This window comes from Paramisgurnus dabryanus, chromosome 9 (assembly GCF_030506205.2).
Source record: "Paramisgurnus dabryanus chromosome 9, PD_genome_1.1, whole genome shotgun sequence".
NCBI classification, from domain to species: domain Eukaryota; kingdom Metazoa; phylum Chordata; class Actinopteri; order Cypriniformes; family Cobitidae; genus Paramisgurnus; species Paramisgurnus dabryanus.
This window is the reverse complement of record NC_133345.1, coordinates 32,356,609-32,378,196: the sequence shown is the minus strand read 5'-3', so window position 1 is coordinate 32,378,196 and position 21,588 is coordinate 32,356,609. Positions and strand designations below refer to the sequence as shown.

Genomic DNA, 21,588 nt, shown 5'->3' with positions numbered 1-21,588 from the left:
AATGTATATCAATGAATCATAAAATGGCCCTGATATGTCACTAGACATTAAGAAAATCATTTTCATTTCAAATACTTATATCACTCACAACAGTGGTCTGGCCAGGATATTGTCATTTAAAAAGTGGAGTTGCAGCCCTCAACTGATGTTAATGTTGTCATGTTGTGTATTGGCCACCAGTTGTGAGATTGCAGTACCAGTTTTGGCCACAAGTTTTGTTATTGCAATATCAGTTTTGGCCACAATCCTACATACTGTTCCTTTAATGCTATAAAAACGGTGGTGTCACGTCATGATTGACAGCTGTGTTATGCACATTCTGCGAGGGCATTACTTTTGCGGCTTTACTTCCTGCTCACTACTGCGCAGGACTGTTCCTGAAATCGTTACTACGCAGACTCAAGACCCAAGATGTCAGCGCCATATCGGGACACTGGCGGCTTCACTTTTCACCAATGAAAGAGAGCGAAAGGGTGTCGTCCATCTTTTTTTTACAGTCTATGGTCATAAGCAGCTGCACTGCTGCGCCTCTCTCTTTCTCTCTCTCGCACGTGCACACATTCTGGCATCTGTCCAGAGTCCAAACACAAAGTAGTAATCCTTATGTATTTGTAAAGTTTTATGTGTTTCAAGCAAGCTGAGGCAAACAATCTCTCCCGTTTAAAATATAATATGCTGCATCATGGCGCCTAACCTAATCAGGATATGATTTGTACCAAAATAATCGGGATTATGATTTTTATTTAATTTAATCTTTATTTAACCAGGTGAGCACGTAGAGAACACATTCTTAATTGAAACGGTGACCTGGCCAAGATAAAGCAAGGTGCAAAATTAAATACACAAGGGAATAAATGAAGTACAAGTTGATTCTTACCATAATAGTGTTTGTGTCTGTGTGTTTATACTCACCCTCATCTTTTCCTGGGCAGATTTCACAGGGATCACCCCACCCCTGACCTGGCATTGCACTACAACAACACAATCCTTTAGTTGTGTTGAAAGGCTTCGGAGTTAAACAGCGTCCATTCTCAAACTTAGTATAACAAAAATTAATACGAATATCTGTGAGAGAGAGAGAGAGAAACAGGTGTGATATGATCATGTGTTTATATCGGTTCTGTTCAGGTCAATTTAAACACACATTGAGTCTAAACTAAACGTCTGTTCTTGTGTGCTGTAGTGTTATTGTCATTAATAAGTAAGGGATAATGTATGGGCAGCAGTTACACCTACAGTGTGATCAGGTATCAGGGTCTTATGTCACGATAACAACCTGCTGCCTGTACATTATCACACTTATTACACGGCTATTTACACCATAAAAAAAGGTAAGGAACATTAAATATTAATCTGAAATATCTTATTTGCTCATTTTTAACAAATACAGACCTTTAGCGAGGAAAACACGTTTACTTTCAGTTTTAAGATAAGACAAGACGGTAAATGTCACAAACACACTATTAAGTTGAATCATTTGTAAATATAATGTCATATATGTTATTAAAAGACACATTTATATTTAATCTTTGTACCTGCCAAAATGATTTGTGTGTTATTAGTTGTGAGCGGTAGTTATATGAAAAGAACAAACCTTGGAATGTTGTGGCTGAATGTTGATCAGAATCAAGCATTTTAGAGAGCCGTGTAATAATAAACTATAACCACTTTACTTCATAAACTAGGACAACATGTGTACAGTTGCAACATATGTGTGTGTGTGTCTTCTTGAGAAAGAGTTTGTGTTGTTCCCAGAGGTCTGCTTCCCATTTAGAGAAGCTTTTAGACACACGCACACAGTTCAGGAAACACCCCGTTATGTTCTGTCCACAGGGTCAGAGACAGAAGGACACATGGAAAGTGTGAGACAGTAGAGATAAACACACACCCACCGACACACAGTTCTGGTTTTCATCAGTATTTATGATGTCGCACAGTTCCATGAACAATAAAACATTATTCACACAAATAAATATGGGTTAGGGGTGCACACCACTTTTTTTGACCTGGTTCTTAAATGTTGTTCGGTAGCCACACAGACATACATGCTGTCATCAGCACTAATCTCCTGACTACTCTCTTCACCATGATGTACATAAAATAAAATATGCCTGGTTATTGTTTTTAACCCACAGGGTTCCCATACTTTAGTTAACTTCAAATTCAAGGACCTTTCAAGGACTTTCCAGGTCCAATACCCTCAAATTCAAGTGAGAGCAAGGTTACATTGTGTTACCTTTTAAGATACATTGTTACAGTTCCCTTTCGAGGGAACTCACGCTGCGTCACTGTGGTGACACTTTGGGGACGCCTCCAGGGGTAAGTGTGTCTGAATGTGTATATCAAATTCAACCAATGGCGTGGGTTAACGACAAAGACAGGGTGACGCGGGAGTCAGGAAGTATATCACTATCTGAAATATTGCCAAAGACGGCGTTACAGGGACGCAGGAAGTATGGCAAGGGAGACGCAGCGTCTCGTTCCCTTCTCAGGAAACAACAGTTACATACGTAACCCGAGACGTTTTCATGTGTCAAACACAACTATGCAAAAAAGCTTTTTGGTATGAATCAACATTCACATACAGAAGATAAAAGCATTTAAAGCAAACAGTTTAGCACGTGTGATTAAAAGTCTAGAATTTTTATGATATTATTATCCTACACTACATAGAGAATAATATGGATTTTTTCCAGAAAGCTTCTTGCATAAAATAGATTCAAGCACTTTCAATGACCTGTATCTATGGATGTATATTTTCAAAAACTTCCCAGGGCCTTGAATTATTTCACACAGATTCACAAAGATTCAAGGATTTCAACGACCCGTGGGAACCCTGAACCCATATAACCTTCATAAATAACTACTAGTAATATACATTTCAAATTATGAGCAATAGCACAAATAAATACAAAAAAAAGGGCCTCGCACACCGGCGTATCAGTAATGTGCCTTGTATATGAAATGTTTTCAAATGAACAGTGCTAGGATATCATGTGTAATTCTTGAATCTGTCTGAGATAACTCACCCACACATCTTTTTCCGGATGAGGACAACTGGAATCCCTCCGGACACTCACACCTAAAACTCCCTGGTGTGTTCAGACACTTGCCAAAGATGCAGATCTCTGGAGTCTGAGAGCATTCATCAATATCTAAACAACACACACACACACACACACACACACACACACACACACACACACACACACACACACACACACACACACACACACACACACAGCGAACAAGAGAGATACTCAATCTTTCATTGGTTTCATATAGAAATCAATCTTTACATAATCATTACTGTATATTAGACTGGACATTACCATGACATAAGTGCTGAGTCCCAATTCGCCTACTTATACTACGACCTAAAAGTATGTACTGTTTTTGTGAGGAAAATGTACATACTTTTGAGTGTGTAGCAAAACAGTATGCACGTTCTGGGACGTACTTCGATGACGTCATGCAACGTGAACGAAAACGTGGTTGCCTAGTTACGCACACCACGACTGTTAACAATATTTCATTCATTCTTGTTACTTATGTCAAATAAAATTTTATTTACTATTCCCATCTTTATTTCTCATCGTTTTTTTCACAATACATTTTACAATGTGTTCTACAAAGTTGAGGAGTGAAGCAGAGCATCATTAGAACCAAACGCAGGTCGTTTGTGAGGCGGCTGGTTCTGACGTTCATGTGCAATGTGTGTAACAAAAGCTACTTATTTTAAAGTCCAAATATTAAAAAGTTTATAGTATAACTATGTATTTTATACTTACATATAACTCAAAAATATCCAGATGAAAATGAACCATGCTTTTACTACAGTAAAAGTGTAGGAACCATGTTTCTTTCGCTGGACTAATAAAGTTAACATTTCTACAGCCACAGTATTACTACAAATAAGCAAGAGGGACAGTGTGGTTAAGCTCCTCCCTCCCGCACGCAATGGGTTGTGGGCAATATTAGCCATTAGAGTGTGCATTGATCTGCACTTCGAATTCTAACCGGAAATAGTATACCATCCGGGTATCTTTGGGATACTCATTTCAACATACTACGATTTGGGACATACTAATTCTAGTTTCGAATACTATTTAGGACGGATAGTATGCGAATTGGGACTCAGCATAAACATAAGGTGATATTTCTTTAGTCAGGCAAAATTTAATGTCACTAACTACGAGCAAAATGGTAGTTATGCTGGTCACTCTTACCCTCACATCTCTCATTTTGGAGGTAATACCCAGGAGGACAGATGCACCTGTAAGATCCGTCTAGATTCTGACACGTTCCAGGTCCACAGGTGCCAGGACTGATTAAACACTCATTGATATCTGTGTGAAAGGACGGCGTCATCAGATTTCCTCATCATAAACAGACCCGTGAAGGAGCTGAGAAGGTTTGTGTCTCACCTACACACGTTCTGCCATCAGGAGAAAGTTTATATCCGTCCAGACACACACACACAAATGAACCCACTGTGTTGATGCAGTTGCCGTTCCTACACAAGCCCCTGATTGACCCGCACTCGTCTAAATCTGATAACAAACACAAATACATTTATGCATTAAAGCCACTTATAGCAGGGTTTCTACAGGTATCACCAGGTCAAATTTAAAACTTAAAAAAAATTGTCAGCCAGCGCCAGTATTTTGTATGATTTGGTAGGTTGGGTAGGGTAAGTTTTTTAAAAAAATACCAAATTTCGAGCAAAAAGCTGAGATAATTCAATTTTTGTGAAGGAAAAAACTCGTATTTGGCAGGGAAGCGTTTTCTCTTAACTGACAGGGTTCATTTGTTAAAAGTATTTAAGACCTAAAACAGCAAATTTAAGACTTTTTAAGATCCAGCAGAAACCCTGAACTGTGCATCACAAGCTATGTATGAGAGAGAAATAATCTAAACTCACTGTCACATGACAAATGTGTGTTGTACAGTAGAGTGTTTGTCTGCATTTGTGTGTTGTAGGGTGTGTGTGTGTGCGTTAGTGTGTGTTGGTGTGGGGGGTGTGTGTGTGTGCGTTAGTGTGTGTTGGTGTGGGGGGGGGTGTTTGTGTGTGTTGTAGGGTGTGTACCAATGCAGTCATTGTTGTGTGACAGCTGGAATCCAGGGTAACACAAGCAGTTGTAGGAGCCAACAGTGTTCTTGCACGTTCCATTACCACACGGCTGGCGCTCGCACTCGTCAACATCTGAACAGAGAAAGAGATGACACACACACAGACGCACACACACACACACACACACACACACACACACGCACGCACGCACGCACACACACACACACACACACACACATTCTGGTTTCCATGTTTTATGGGGACATTCCATAGACGTAATGCATTTTATACTGTACAAACTGTATATTCTATTCCCCTTACCTACCCCATTCCCTAACCCCAACCATCACTAAAACCTTTCTTGTACCTTAGATTTGCAATAAACATCATCTTGTTTGATTTATAAGCTTGTTTCCTCATGGGGACATCAAAATGTCCCCACAAGGTCACAAAAACACTGGTATTCCTATCTTTGTGGGGACAATTGGTCCCCACAACATGATAATTACCAGGTACACACACACACACACACACACGTGTACACTAAATAAGGATATATGTCATAGACTTCTGCCTAATTATGACTACAAAATACTATTTTCCATAACTAATTATCTTTAAAAAATTACCTAAAACCAACTCATCAGCTTTAAGCAAACACACTCAAAATCATAGGACAAAGACAAATGACATCAGAGAGACAGACAGCCAGTGTTGTGAGTTAAACACTTACCAATACACAGGTCTGGGGTGGATTTGAAGCCATTGGGGCAGATGCAGCGGTAACTGCCCACCATGTCAATACATTGACCGGGACTGCAGATGTTTGGATTCTCAACACACTCATTGCGGTCTGATGAGGAAAACAAACACCATCATCATCATCATCACCATCATCATCAGACATAAAGGTGTTTAGTGACACGTACACACTCACCTACACACTGTTGGGTTGACGTTTGACGGTATCCTGGTTTACACTCACACCGGTAACTTCCAGGAACGTTTAGACAGTGAGCGTTCTGCTGACACACCGGCCCATTCTGACATTCATCGATATCTACACACACATGCAATACATGCACCTTAACCAAACCAAAGAAATTGATGTCACCTGGAACTTTCTACAGCTTGGCAAGGAGATGAGATAAACCAAAGATTTGTTTTGACTTTTTGTTGTTTACACATCTAGTATGAAGTCCACACACATACGAAACACATACCCTCACAGATGATCAGTTTGTCGTTATACACGAACCCCATTGGACATTCACAGCGGAAAGCCCCACGCGTGTTGATACACACACCGTTTTCACACACACCTGTAATGTCCCGACACTCATCGATGTCTGTAAGATAGACAGACACAGACAGACAGAGTGAAATATACAAGTTTTACAAGAATGTGTGTGTAGATGTATTTGTGTATCAGGATTTACCAACGATTTGACCAGTATAGATGTCAATGAAAAATCCAGGCCTAGTACTTCCACACAGCACAGCAAACTCATCTACAACAGAACACACATTATTATTATTATTATTATTATTATTATTATTATTGTGTGTGTGTCTGTGTGGTGCTGGGTACAGGAAATCAATCAATCAATCATTTTAATAATGTAAAGGCTCATGTTTGTCTCACTGGTGCCGGGTACTGGACACCGCTCGCAGGGTTTATTCCACGCTAGGCCAATGTTGTATGCACAGCAACAGGCCTTCTTGGTCATGTTTGTGGTCAGTTCTCCATCACACGTGCCATTATCAGTGTAGTAGTTTCTGTAACACAAGCTCTTCCTCATGTCTAAACACACAACGACAAGCACATTACAATCTGAACTCAATGAATAAACTTTATGTGACCGTGTTGTTAGGTGTAGACTGACCCATGCAGTTGTTTCCTCCATTGATCTGCATGTACTCAGGTGGGCAAATACAGGTATAGTTTCCAATGGTGTTGTAACAGTGACCTGGACCACAGATACCAGGACTCTCACACTCATCCAAATCTAAAAGAAACACAAAAACCAAACAAAACAAGTCACAGTTTGCCCTAGCTGCTTTCTTTTATCAATTCACTTATCATCTATGATGTATGTAGCTGTATATATTCAACATCAGGACCCTCATTCATAAAATGCTGTGTAGAAACCATCCTTAATTTGATCTTATGATCATTTCTTAAAAGTGCGTATGTGTGATTTATAAAACGAGCGTACATGCAGAGAACACACATTCGCCTCTCTTTCAGAAATCTATAAATAAATAAACTGTGGCCAGCTGAAAAGTTAAAATCTCCGCCTTTAAAAAATTTCTTTCCTTAGCTATGTTTCCATCCAAATTGTCTATTAAACATATCACATTAAACATTTGCGAATAAAGCAGTGTTTTAATCAGTGAGCTGAAGAGATCAAAAATAAATATTGGTTTAAAAAGCGTAAAGTCACTGTATTTAACAATTTTCATGAAACACTATAAGCTACACCTGTTATCTGCTTTCAGATGTGGATTCCTGCTGTCACGTTAAACAGTCCTGTGAAGTAATATTAACCGAAAAATAGAGATAACAGACTTGACCTTTTCATTTCAGAACTTCCAGAACCACATTTTAGATGCTGTGCAGTGAGATCTGTAAGCTGGTTAGTCCAGTTACTCACACAAGCAAAAGTTTGAATGTCTATGTTTTTATAAATATGAACAATATAATATTTATAAATGAGCCCCTTGGTGTCTTTGATCAGAAAATTTGCTTTCAGTGTGGACATAAACATTTCACATGACACAGTGTTGGAGTAAGCGTGTGACGTTTAACTGACCTTCACAGATTCTAGTTTCTTTATTAAGTGAAAAACCTCTCGGACATTCACAGTGAAAGCTGCCAAAAGTGTTGATACAATTTCCACCCTGACACAAACCAGGCAGTTCCAGACACTCATTGATATCTGTCAACAGAAACAAGAGCAAATAATTGAAGCTTCACAGCCGCTGGGAAGACACATTTGAATCTGCGTCTGTTCATTTACCTTCTAGTATCACAGTGATGGGATTGGGTCGGAACCCTTCTCCTCCAGGACACAGAGTCCTGTAATCCGCTGCAGGAAAAAGAAACAACAAGAAATTGTGTTGTGGCTGTAGTGTACTGGTTAGTGTGTGCGTGGCTGTAGTGTACTGGTCAGAGCGTCCACGGCTGTAGTGTACTGGTCAGAGTGTACTGGTCAGAGCGTCCACGGCTGTAGTGTACTGGTCAGAACGTGCGCGGCTGTAGTGTACTGGTCAGAACGTGCGCGGCTGTAGTGTACTGGTCAGAGTGTGCTGGTCAGTGCATGCGCGGCTGTAGTGTACTGGTCAGAGTGTGCTGGTCAGTGCATGCGCGGCTGTAGTGTACCGGTCAGAGCGTCCACAGCTGTAGTGTACTGGTCAGAACGTGCACGGCTGTAGTGTACTGGTCAGAACGTGCGCGGCTGAAGTGTACTGGTCAGAACGTGCGCGGCTGTAGTGTTCTGGTCAGAGTGTGCTGGTCAGTGCATGCGCGGCTGTAGTGTACTGGTCAGAGTGTGCTGGTCAGTGCATGCGCGGCTGTAGTGTACCGGTCAGAGCGTGCACAGCTGTAGTGTACTGGTCAGAACGTGCACGGCTGTAGTGTACTGGTCAGAACGTGCGCGGCTGTAGTGTACTGGTCAGAACGTGCGCGGCTTTAGTGTACTGGTCAGAACGTGCGCGGCTGTAGTGTACTGGTCAGAGCGTCCACAGCTGTAGTGTACCGGTCAGAGCGTACACAGCTGTAGTGTACTGGTCAGAACGTGCGCGGCTGTAGTGTACTGGTCAGAACGTGCGCGGCTGTAGTGTACTGGTCAGAACGTGCGCGGCTGTAGTGTACTGGTCAGAGTGTGCTGGTCAGTGCATGCGCGGCTGAAGTGTACTGGTCAGAGTGTGCTGGTCAGTGCATGCGCGGCTGTAGTGTACCGGTCAGAGCGTCCACAGCTGTAGTGTACTGGTCAGAACGTGCACGGCTGTAGTGTACTGGTCAGAACGTGCGCGGCTGTAGTGTACTGGTCAGAACGTGCGCGGCTGTAGTGTACTGGTCAGAACGTGCGCGGCTGTAGTGTACTGGTCAGAACGTGCGCGGCTGTAGTGTACTGGTCAGAACGTGCGCGGCTGTAGTGTACTGGTCAGAACGTGCGCGGCTGTAGTGTACTGGTCAGAGTGTGCTGGTCAGTGCATGCGCGGCTGTAGTGTACTGGTCAGAGTGTGCTGGTCAGTGCATGCGCGGCTGTAGTGTACCGGTCAGAGCGTCCACAGCTGTAGTGTACTGGTCAGAACGTGCACGGCTGTAGTGTACTGGTCAGAACGTGCGCGGCTGTACTGTACTGGTCAGAACGTGCGCGGCTGTAGTGTACTGGTCAGAACGTGCGCGGCTGTAGTGTACTGGTCAGAGCGTCCACAGCTGTAGTGTACCGGTCAGAGCGTACACAGCTGTAGTGTACCGGTCAGAACGTGCGCGGCTGTAGTGTACTGGTCAGAACGTGCGCGGCTGTAGTGTACTGGTCAGAACGTGCGCGGATGTAGTGTACTGGTCAGAACGTGCGCGGATGTAGTGTACTGGTCAGAGTGTGCTGGTCAGTGCATGCGCGGCTGTAGTGTACTGGTCAGAGTGTGCTGGTCAGTGCATGCGCGGCTGTAGTGTACCGGTCAGAGCGTCCACAGCTGTAGTGTACTGGTCAGAACGTGCGCGGCTGTAGTGTACTGGTCAGAACGTGCGCGGCTGTAGTGTACTGGTCAGAACGTGCGCGGCTGTAGTGTACTGGTCAGAACGTGCGCGGCTGTAGTGTATTGGTCAGAGTGTGCTGGTCAGTGCATGCGCGGCTGTAGTGTACTGGTCAGAGTGTGCTGGTCAGTGCATGCGCGGCTGTAGTGTACCGGTCAGAGCGTCCACGGCTGTAGTGTACTGGTCAGAACGTGCACGGCTGTAGTGTACTGGTCAGAACGTGCGCGGCTGTAGTGTACTGGTCAGAACGTGCGCGGCTGTAGTGTACTGGTCAGAACGTGCGCGGCTGTAGTGTACTGGTCAGAGCGTCCACAGCTGTAGTGTACCGGTCAGAGCGTACACAGCTGTAGTGTACTGGTCAGAATGTGCGCGGCTGTAGTGTACTGGTCAGAACGTGCGCGGCTGTAGTGTACTGGTCAGAACGTGCGCGGCTGTAGTGTACTGGTCAGAGTGTGCTGGTCAGTGCATGCGCGGCTGAAGTGTACTGGTCAGAGTGTGCTGGTCAGTGCATGCGCGGCTGTAGTGTACCGGTCAGAGCGTCCACAGCTGTAGTGTACTGGTCAGAACGTGCACGGCTGTAGTGTACTGGTCAGAACGTGCGCGGCTGTAGTGTACTGGTCAGAACGTGCGCGGCTGTAGTGTACTGGTCAGAACGTGCGCGGCTGTAGTGTACTGGTCAGAACGTGCGCGGCTGTAGTGTACTGGTCAGAGTGTGCTGGTCAGTGCATGCGTGGCTGTAGTGTACTGGTCAGAGTGTGCTGGTCAGTGCATGCGCGGCTGTAGTGTACCGGTCAGAGCGTCCACAGCTGTAGTGTACTGGTCAGAACGTGCACGGCTGTAGTGTACTGGTCAGAACGTGCGCGGCTGTACTGTACTGGTCAGAACGTGCGCGGCTGTAGTGTACTGGTCAGAACGTGCGCGGCTGTAGTGTACTGGTCAGAGCGTCCACAGCTGTAGTGTACCGGTCAGAGCGTACACAGCTGTAGTGTACTGGTCAGAACGTGCGCGGCTGTAGTGTACTGGTCAGAACGTGCGCGGCTGTAGTGTACTGGTCAGAACGTGCGCGGATGTAGTGTACTGGTCAGAGTGTGCTGGTCAGTGCATGCGCGGCTGTAGTGTACTGGTCAGAGTGTGCTGGTCAGTGCATGCGCGGCTGTAGTGTACTGGTCAGAACGTGCGCGGCTGTAGTGTACTGGTCAGAACGTGCGCGGCTGTAGTGTACTGGTCAGAGTGTGCTGGTCAGTGCATGCGCGGCTGTAGTGTACTGGTCAGAGTGTGCTGGTCAGTGCATGCGCGGCTGTAGTGTACCGGTCAGAGCGTCCACAGCTGTAGTGTACTGGTCAGAACGTGCACGGCTGTAGTGTACTGGTCAGAACGTGCGCGGCTGTAGTGTAATGGTCAGAACGTGCGCGGCTGTAGTGTACTGGTCAGAACGTGCGCGGCTGTAGTGTACTGGTCAGAACGTGCGCGGCTGTAGTGTACTGGTCAGAGTGTGCTGGTCAGTGCATGCGCGGCTGTAGTGTACCGGTCAGAGCGTCCACAGCTGTAGTGTACTGGTCAGAACGTGCACGGCTGTAGTGTACTGGTCAGAACGTGCGCGGCTGTAGTGTACTGGTCAGAACGTGCGCGGCTGTAGTGTACTGGTCAGAACGTGCGCGGCTGTAGTGTACTGGTCAGAACGTGCGCGGCTGTAGTGTACTGGTCAGAGTGTGCTGGTCAGTGCATGCGCGGCTGTAGTGTACCGGTCAGAGCGTCCACAGCTGTAGTGTACTGGTCAGAACGTGCACGGCTGTAGTGTACTGGTCAGAACGTGCGCGGCTGTAGTGTACTGGTCAGAACGTGCGCGGCTGTAGTGTACTGGTCAGAACGTGCGCGGCTGTAGTGTACTGGTCAGAACGTGCGCGGCTGTAGTGTACTGGTCAGAGTGTGCTGGTCAGTGCATGCGCGGCTGTAGTGTACCGGTCAGAGCGTCCACAGCTGTAGTGTACTGGTCAGAACGTGCACGGCTGTAGTGTACTGGTCAGAACGTGCGCGGCTGTAGTGTACTGGTCAGAACGTGCGCGGCTGTAGTGTACTGGTCAGAACGTGCGCGGCTGTAGTGTACTGGTCAGAACGTGCGCGGCTGTAGTGTACTGGTCAGAGTGTGCTGGTCAGTGCATGCGCGGCTGTAGTGTACCGGTCAGAGCGTCCACAGCTGTAGTGTACTGGTCAGAACGTGCACGGCTGTAGTGTACTGGTCAGAGTGTGCGAGGCTGGTTGGCCTGCATGTATCACTCACAGGAGTTGAGAGCTGGACACTCCTCACACGGTGAACCCCAGGCCTGACCCTGGGAACAACAACAGGAGGCTTTGGACACCCCTACACCAATCTCATTGGAACAGTCCAGACTGGCGGAGTAGTCACCGCGGTAACGGACATCCAGGAAACAATTTCCAGAGCGGGTGTCTGAAGGACAACATAAATTTGTAAACGTGTTTGTGTTCACATTTGTAACTGAAGGTACCGTGTGTGTTTTTACTGACTCACCCACACAGCCAACTCCCGTAGGGTTGAGCTCAAAGTCTGTCGGACAGTTGCAGTTGTAGCTGCCGGGTGTGTTGACACACAGACCACTGATGCAGGTGGTGGGGTCAGCACACTCGTTTACATCTGACGTATAAAACATAAAAAAAGAAAGTGAGACGAGAGGAGAAATACACGCACGACACAGGACATGTGCCAGATGTTCCCATACCTGTGCAGTTTCCTCCACTTCTGTCCAGCTCATAACCTGGATTACAATGACACCTGAAGAGGCCTGGAATATTACGACAGCGGCCGTTCACACAGATATCGGCGAACGAACACTCATTGATGTCTGTGGGAGAGAGACATGATTGATAGATTAATTAATGAGACATCAAAAATGATGGGAGGGGAGTTGGAGGAAACCAGAACCGGACATGAGATTATGATATCTGATTGGCGCCTGTCTCTACAGGGTCTTGATTAAATCACAAAAGAGTGAAAAAGGTGAATTAACCTTTATTTTCTGAAAACACAAACACGCAGAGAGAGTCTTCTTCTTACCTTCACACGCTTTGCCGTCTAGGGTTGGGATAAAGCCCATGTCACACTCACAGCGATATCCACCAGCGATGTTCAGACAGTGTCCACTCTCACAGAGATTCACATTCTCAGCACACTCATCAGTGTCTGGAAAACCAACAATGCCACTGTGTGTGTGAATGAAAAAGCCAGTAGTGTGTGTATACTTGTGTGTACTGTACTGTATAAGTGTGTGTGTGTTTGTGAGTACCTGTGCAGTAGAAGCCATCTCCAGTAAATCCCTCTTTACACAGACAGCGGTACGAGCCCATTGTGTTCATGCACTCGGCGCTAGAGCTGCACATGTGCGTCCCATTGGAGCATTCATCCCGATCTGAAAGAGGAAACACACTTTCACAAACTGATTTCCTGTCAGACTTTAGATTTCTGTGTGTGATGCAGGTATGCAAACCTCTGCAATTCAGTCCATCTCCAATCCAGCCCGGAGCGCAGCTGCATTTAAAGCTGCCGGCCGTGTTTGTACAGGTCGCATGTGGATCACAGTTATGAGCTCTGATCTCACACTCGTTGATGTCTAAAACACACAAAATAACACACAAAGCGTCTGTTGTAGTGGAGGATTTTATTATGCTTTCTTTTCATATTATTATGCTTTATTTTTCATCCTATTTTTCATTTTTTAATTACAAAGTTCATTGAGTGTGTTTTACATAAGAATCATGTTTTTCTGCTAACGTACAGAATTATGCTCTTTCTGTCTTTTCAGCAAGTACAAATGTCCAAGGACTTAAACATCATGTGCAGTCCTATATGATAAGATAACGAATGAATCATTAAGCTAGAAACCCAGTAAACGGTAGAGTTTACTGAGAACAAGACATATGTTTTATGATGTCATTAAATTCATGTTTAACTGTTTGTTTCTTAATCAGTGACAAATTGAAGGTTGTTTCTCTAAATGACGTGGTAACTGATGATTATACGTGTTTCAGCATCTTGCTATAAATATGTGTTCAGCCTTGTGATCGGGGCTCTTAGGTTTTTAAACTTCTTGCACCACGGGGGTGAGAGCCTATTCTGCAGAATATATAAAATTCAGACAAAGAAAATTCTGTCGACAGTGTGTCTGTGTGATCCTTGACTTTTGCTCCTAGTGAGTATTATTTGATGCGGCTAAAATTCCACGACAATAATGGCGACGAGGATGCGGATTCCACAGCTGTAGACTCCAGGTTTGGGAGAGACTGACTGATCACCCCTGAGACAAGAGGTCTCGGGCTCCGTACCCCAGGCCTAAGGGAAGGGAGAGTCTCAACCATTTCTGAAGTCAAAGCTGACGGAATCTGGAAAAGAACCGTTGTGGTGGCATCTGAATAGATAATACGGTAAGCGTTATTTCGTTCGTGGGTCAGGGTAATTCGAAAGGGAGTACAAAGTCAATGGATCTGGAAAATGGCGTGTATGCTCGAGTGATCAAATCAAAGGGCACGGGGGCGTTGGAAAGCGTAAACATCTGGGAGAAAAGGTATAATTTTCCTCCTAAAGGGACACTGAGTGTAAAAGCACTCACTTTATTAAGGGAAAAGATCATTGCGGATGGCAGAGAAATGAGAGCACAGAGTAAGATAAGAACCAAGGACGAGCTGACTCAGACTAAGTCAGAGCTAAACATTAAGCAAATGTTTTTCCTACATCAGATTCATTACATGATGAACCTAACTTTCTTTTTTTCCCCCTCCTCCCTATGCACCTGCACGTACCCCACCTGGGGTACATTTCCAATTCACAAGGGTACCGCTTCTGGACAATGACCTCCAACCCCCTCCACAACGTCGCCCTCCACCACCACCTGCTCAACAAATCGCACAGATACAACCACCTGCTCAACAAATCGCACAGATACAACAACCAGCTCAACAAGCCGCACAGATACAACAGCCAGCACGACAAGCACCACCTTCTGCACCCCCGCCACCGCCGATGCAAGAACTGCCACGTGGACCAGAATCAGAGATCATCCACATCCTTGGCAGCACTTTTGAAGAGGACAAAGATGATGTTCAGATAAAGACGGAACGGGAGGCAAGGCCTAAGGAAACAGCAGAGAAGCCGTTCACCAGAGAAACAGCTATCTTCAGCTTTTGCCAAGATAGGAGAATGGGCACAGCCACAACATAACAACGCAATTTTTCTTCGCAAGGACAACGCTCCCGAGAGAACGGGCAGCAGAGAGAATGAGAGAAGAGGAGATGAGATCCGAAAGAAAATGTTTGCTGGTATTGCGGACAGAAAGGACATTTGAAAAAAACAATGTTTCCATTTCCTGAAAACTAAAGGGACACCGGAATCCCAAGGGAGCACGGGAAACCTGCCGGTGTGTAAAGAAAGGGGCGACTGAAGCCAGGAGGGGGAAGGGGAGCATCGTACGGAGGCGGGTAAGTCCAATCTTGTTTTTTCTGCGGTTCAAATGCCATATTATCTGCTTGCTAATTCTGTTTTTCTGATGTGTGTGAAAGGGAAAGAAACGCTCTATGCAATGAAGAACTTGCTTTGCTTGATGCTGAACGAGAGGCAACATCTCTAAACTGCCTCTCGAAGAAATAATGTTTGAGGGACAGGCATTGTTGTTTATGGTAGACTCTGGTGCAATCAACTCTGTCATACGCAAAGATGAATTCCCATTTGTCACCTTGAGTGGGCAGTTTAACTCATCTATGAGTGCTTCGGGGCATATAGTGAGGGAAGAATTTACTGCTCCACTCTGTTGTATGCATGACGGTAACAAGTTTATGCATATGTTCCTTTTATCTGACGCGTGTCCGGTAAACCTCATGGGGAGGGATTTGATGTGTAAAATGAATGCCAGCATCTTATGTAACAACCAAGGCCTGAGTATTTCTTGTTGGGATCCCAGAATGTTGTCTATATGTGTGTGTCTCTGTTGTATGTGTTACATGTGTATGAATGGGCCTTCCAGAGTGAAGAATTGTTTGCTGAAGGGAAGATAAGATTGCCACAGACCAGCGAGGTCATTCCAGTTGATAACATGCATTGCACGGCTCATGTTGTTGAGACAGCAGAGCGAGAGTGGGAAGAAAAGTGGTTCTCTATAAAAACCGAGGGCTTGACAATAACCCACATATGCTGGAATGACTCATGGTGTGTGGCACTCGTAAAATTGACAGAAAAGCAAGAACAAATTTTTGATGTTGAAAATTCGGTACCCCATGTTTCTATTGCAAAGAATACCAGTCAGCCATGGGAAAAAGCAGGTGAATTTGCAAAAGCCTGCAGCGAGGCCGTTGATTGGGAAATGTTGTCAGATAACGTGCAGTTCTCAGAGCAGATAACGGCACACAGGAGAAGTTGTGTTTCTTTTTTCATTGCTGAGAGAGAGAGAGAGTTGTAATTCAGAAAGCTGTCTCTGTAGACTCAAATTCACAAAACATTTTGCCAGCGCACATGACGTGTGCTAGCATTGATTTACCGCAAGAGGTTTTTGACAATGTACCTGACCACCTGTGGGCTAAAGATGAATACGATGTGGGTTTGATTAAAGGGTGTGAACCAGTAGTTATCACCCCAAAAAGTGATTACAGACCATGTAAACCTCAATACCCTCTGAAAAGGGAGGCGCGTGAGGGAATAAGGCCAGTATTTGAGGCCTTATTGGAGAAAGGGATAATTGTTCCCTGCCCACACTCACCTGTAAGAACACCAATTTTTCCTGTACAAAAGGTCAGAGAAGCAGGTCAGCCCACAGAGTGGAGGTTTGTTCAAGACCTCCAAGCAGTAAATGCTGCGGTACAGGTAAGGGCACCCAATGTGCCAAACCCTTACACAATTGTCTCACAGATACCAGCTGACAGCAAGTGGTTTTCTGGAGTGAGGAGTGTAGTGGATATTTCGAATGCATTTTTCAGTGTTCCTGTCCAACCTGATAGCCAGTTTTGGTTTGCTTTTACATTTGAGAGGTATAGCGAGAGCCCCACGATTTATAACTCCACCTTGCATTGTTCATTACAGACACTTGTGTTGGATGATGATGTTGTTTTATTGCAGTACGTGGATGACCTCTTGGTGGCGGCACCGACTCAGCAGTCGTGCACAGACAACACCATACGGCTGCTCACTCATCTAGCTGAGGAGGGCCACAAGGTCAACCCCAAAAAGGTACAGTGCTCTGTCCAGAAAGTAACCTTTCTAGGACACGAAATTACACCTATGGGTAAGTCTCTCTCTCCAAAGAGAATAGAGGCAATAGCTAATATACCAAAACCCATCACAAAGAAACAAGTAATGTCATTTTTGGGCATGACATCATATTGCAGGACTTTTTATTGCTAATTATTCTGAGATGCAACAACCATTGCATGACATGATTTATGAGAAACCTTTGGCACCATCAGAGAAGGTAGAATGGACAGAGAAGGCTGAAAGGGCATTTGGGGAACTAAAACAGACATTACAGCAGGCACCCACTTTGGGGCTGCCATATCCAAAAAAAAAAAAAAAGCCTTTTATTCAAATGGTGGATGAAAGAAATGGCTGTATGACATCTGTTTTGTTGCAAGAACATGGTGACAAGTTGAGACAAGTTGCATATTTTTCAGGACGCCTTGATGCGGTGGCCAGGGGCCTACCAGGATGTCTCAGGGCTTGAACAGCGCACATCTCACTTGTCTGCAGCAAGATGGCTGCGTTATTCCTGTGCATTGTTTCAGATGTCTAATGTCACAGTTGAAAGATGTACAGTGCTAAACCCGGCGACATTGTTACCTACACCTGATGAAGGTACACCACATTGTTGTTTGTCTGCCCTACGGGAAGTATGCACACCAAGGCCTGACCTTGCTGACACACCCATACCTAAATGCACCCTCACATATTATGTGGATGGTTCCTCTTCCAGAGATGACAGAGGCATAAATAGGATGGGGTGGGCAGTTGTGTCTGACTTTGAAGTAGTGAAATCCGGATGCTTACCACCTCAAAAAATCTGCAAAGGTGGCTGAATTGCATGCACTAACACAAGCTTGTCAACTTGCTACTAATCAATCTATAACCATTTACATTGACTGCTGATTTTACTGACAGTTTCTCTCCTATAACAAATTTTACTCCTTTCTCAAATAGCTGTGTGCAAATGCAAAGCACACACCAAGGAACAGGACGTGATCTCCAGAGGAAATGCACGCACGGATGCGGAAGCATCTCTCATGACTACTAACAAAAACGTTTCTCTTACACAGATTTCCCAGGAAAAGGAAGCCGAAACACCACAGGAGTTACTAATAAGCATGCAAACATTTTCTCTTCCAACAGAAATAGCTCTATGGAAATCGTGTGGAGCAACCAAAACTCCTGAAGGGATTTGGATGGGTCCAAATCAAAAACCTTGCTTACCTAAACATTTTTATTCCCATTTTGCTAGGTTGACACATGGGGACCACGGTGACATGCGATACTCTTCAAAATGAAAATGACATGTTGCAATATTGTATTTCTATGTCCTCTGTATTTCAAAATATCTCCAAAGCAGGTTAAATCAGCCCTACCCCATCCAGTAGAAGAACCATTACACAACATCAAACCAGGGGATTACGTGGTGGTAAAGAACCTCAGGAGGAAATCCTGGAAAACCAAAGGGAGGGAGGGGCCATTTCAGGTTCTGCTGACGACTCATACCGCTGTGAAGGTCGTGGAGCGTGCCACATGGGTGCACGCTGCCCATTGCCGGAGGGTTGGTCCTGGACTGCAAGGTGTAAACCAAAGGGAGGACGGCTAGTCGACTGCTACGGACCACTTTTTCGTATTGGTGGGAACCACAGATACCTGTATGCTGCAAGTTTATACGAAGAACGACACGAGAGAACTGCAAAAGCTCACAAAGTATTGGAGGACGACTCCAGTATTCTGGGTTTGGTTTGGACACACGCACACGACATCTTTAATGTGGGTAATCGACACGACGCTTGCAGCTTAATAACTGTAATTACAACACCAGTTTTGAGACCCCACATTAATTTAGACACTAAGATAATTTCATTCGAACAAGAAAGCAGGATAGCTTGGCACGACTGCACCGTGTGGTCCTACCAAACCCGAACCTACAAAGGAAATTAATCAACAAGGGCTCACGACCCCAACTCTAACTGTGCTCAGGGCTCACGACCCCAACTCTAACTGTGCTCAGGGCTCACGACCCCAACTCTAACTGTGCTCAATTTCTTCAAGAAAACGAACTATTCTTCTTCTTTCAAAAATGAGGTTCATGATCATACTATGTGTGTGTGCATTTTTACTTTTCTAACTGCACAGAACTATATGCACACTATGGTTAAGGGTAATAAACAGAGCTACGTAACGATGACAGTAAATGAAGTTATGAATAAATCATAAAAAGGGAGGAGTGTAGTGGAGGATTTTATTATGCTTTCTTTTCATATTATTATGCTTTATTTTTCATCCTATTTTTCATTTTTTAATTACAAAGTTCATTGAGTGTGTTTTACATAAGAATCATGTTTTTCTGCTAACGTACAGAATTATGCTCTTTCTGTCTTTTCAGCAAGTACAAATGTCCAAGGACTTAAACATCATGTGCAGTCCTATATGATAAGATAACGAATGAATCATTAAGCTAGAAACCCAGTAAACGGTAGAGTTTACTGAGAACAAGACATATGTTTTATGATGTCATTAAATTCATGTTTAACTGTTTGTTTCTTAATCAGTGACAAATTGAAGGTTGTTTCTCTAAATGACGTGGTAACTGATGATTATACGTGTTTCAGCATCTTGCTATAAATATGTGTTCAGCCTTGTGATCGGGGCTCTTAGGTTTTTAAACTTCTTGCACCACGGGGGTGAGAGCCTATTCTGCAGAATATATAAAATTCAGACAAAGAAAATTCTGTCGACAGTGTGTCTGTGTGATCCTTGACTTTTGCTCCTAGTGAGTATTATTTGATGCGGCTAAAATTCCACGACACTGTCACTCAGTGTCTCTGACAAACTTTAATCCAACCCGAGAGGAACCTTCAGTCCTATCTGCCAAACCACTGTGCTAACTCCTTGCTGTGTGTTGATGCACTTGTGAGATTGATTCCTACAGAGTTCTGAATTTTTTGTCTATCTAGTAAACTTTAAGTGTGGTTTTGTTAGTGGACACCAAACTTTACAGCTAGGCATGTGCCGGTTACCGGTTTCAAGGTTTACTGAGATTTTAAACAGTCAAGGTTTCAAAACCACTAAAATGTTCTGTGTTAGCGTCTCCAAGGTATGAGCTGTGTTTATACAAAATTCATTAAATCATTAAGTCACGTGATTGATTTGATGTTCACATGTAATATGCATTATAAAAATATTATATATTTTGAAAGCATATTATAATTTAAAGGCTTTATTTTTACATGGCACTTGAAAATAACAAATTTTTGTGTTGCAATGGCAATACCGCAACACTGTGGTATTTTTGCTAAAGGTTATCATACCCCCAAAATCTTATACTGGCCCATGTCTAACAGCTATAGAATTTTATATAAAGATTTTAATATTTTATTGATCTTTCTCTCTCTCTCTCTCTCAATCTCTCTCTCTCTCTCTCTCTCTCTCTCTCTTTCTCTCTCTCTCTCTCGCAATTTTCAATTTAAAGAAACTTTATTGGCATGATTGCATTATACATAAAACAAGAAACAATATAAAGCAATCTCTCTCTCTGTCTTTCTCTCTCTGTCTCGCTCTCTCTCTGTGTTCTTGAGTTGTGTTAGCATGCTGTACTTTTATTAGAGCAAAAACTAATCTGTATAAAATGCATGAGCACATGTCCAGCTGAGGATAAATCACAGTGATAAAATGAGATGAAGGACATTCATGAATGTTTCAGTATTTATTTAAACAGAAATCCAGTTTACTGGCCTGATGGGAAATTACGTCAGCTAATCAAGCTTATGAATAAAATGACTCATTCTGATATTACAGAGAGAAATAACATGCGTGCGTGTGCATGACCACTGAAACTCTAGCTACAAAGATCAAAGATGTGATGTAACTCTTGTTTACAAGTGCTGTCACAGTCCAATTAAAACACATGTGACAATAAAGACAAACGGCCTGTGGGTGAAGATTCTCTGGCTTCATACGTTGCAGTGGGTCACTGATCACTGACTGTATTTGAACAGAGTGAAACAAGCAGAAAAGTCTGCCAATGGGGTAAGAATCCTTTTTATTTTCCTCGAATAAAGCGTGTACTTAAGTGTTTAAGATTTTTTTTATTTAAGCATTTTAGATATTTATACTGACAAAAATCAGTAAAAAAGTCATTTTTTGCAGTGCATACGTCACATTAGATAAAAGGAAACTAATCACACCGCAGCTCTCCTAGATGATTTATCTGGAAACAGCCCAAAAGATTCAGTCACAAACCTCAAACTGAACAGTAAGGATTGGTTGGAACACAGACTGTGAGAACCGCTGCTGCCGCCCATGAGCTTCATGATTCAAGACAGAACGATCAGCACTCAGGAATCTGGGCTGAAAATCTCCCAGTACTCAGGAGAAACTCTCTCTCTCTTGCTCTCTCACATGCAAACATCTCAGGTTGGAAGCTAACAAGAACATGTGGCGTCTCTCTGCTCAGCGGCAGAATTCCTGTGCTGTGACTCAGTTCAGATGCTGTTCTTTCCTTTAGGTAAACAC

At 44.1% G+C, this 21,588-nt stretch overlaps 1 protein-coding gene and 2 long non-coding RNA genes across 3 annotated transcripts in view; 1 reads left to right on the top strand and 2 right to left on the bottom strand.

Moving 5' to 3' along the window:
- fbn1 (fibrillin 1) overlaps positions 1–21,588 on the bottom strand; it is an 83,901-nt gene that overhangs the window by 14,871 nt on the left and 47,442 nt on the right. Inside the window, exons 33-51 of the mRNA XM_065257945.2 lie at positions 13,340–13,462; positions 13,139–13,261; positions 12,910–13,035; positions 12,575–12,697; positions 12,367–12,489; positions 12,118–12,285; positions 8,098–8,166; positions 7,891–8,016; positions 6,961–7,083; positions 6,720–6,878; positions 6,514–6,585; positions 6,298–6,423; positions 6,012–6,134; positions 5,808–5,927; positions 5,090–5,206; positions 4,428–4,553; positions 4,230–4,349; positions 3,030–3,155; positions 913–1,065 (exon numbers count right to left, since the gene is read on the bottom strand). Of these exons, the coding sequence (XP_065114017.1) occupies positions 913–1,065; positions 3,030–3,155; positions 4,230–4,349; positions 4,428–4,553; positions 5,090–5,206; positions 5,808–5,927; positions 6,012–6,134; positions 6,298–6,423; positions 6,514–6,585; positions 6,720–6,878; positions 6,961–7,083; positions 7,891–8,016; positions 8,098–8,166; positions 12,118–12,285; positions 12,367–12,489; positions 12,575–12,697; positions 12,910–13,035; positions 13,139–13,261; positions 13,340–13,462 (2,346 nt within the window). The remainder of the gene's footprint in view (positions 1–912; positions 1,066–3,029; positions 3,156–4,229; positions 4,350–4,427; positions 4,554–5,089; positions 5,207–5,807; positions 5,928–6,011; positions 6,135–6,297; positions 6,424–6,513; positions 6,586–6,719; positions 6,879–6,960; positions 7,084–7,890; positions 8,017–8,097; positions 8,167–12,117; positions 12,286–12,366; positions 12,490–12,574; positions 12,698–12,909; positions 13,036–13,138; positions 13,262–13,339; positions 13,463–21,588) is intronic.
- On the bottom strand, positions 13,496–14,901 carry LOC141282556 (uncharacterized). The gene is made up of 2 exons (XR_012337344.1): positions 14,768–14,901; positions 13,496–14,737 (listed from the first exon to the last, which is right to left on the bottom strand). It is a non-coding gene; the product is annotated as an uncharacterized lncRNA (long non-coding RNA).
- Positions 18,717–19,805, top strand: LOC135739865 (uncharacterized). Its single transcript, XR_010529059.2, has 2 exons — positions 18,717–18,843; positions 18,954–19,805. It is a non-coding gene; the product is annotated as an uncharacterized lncRNA (long non-coding RNA).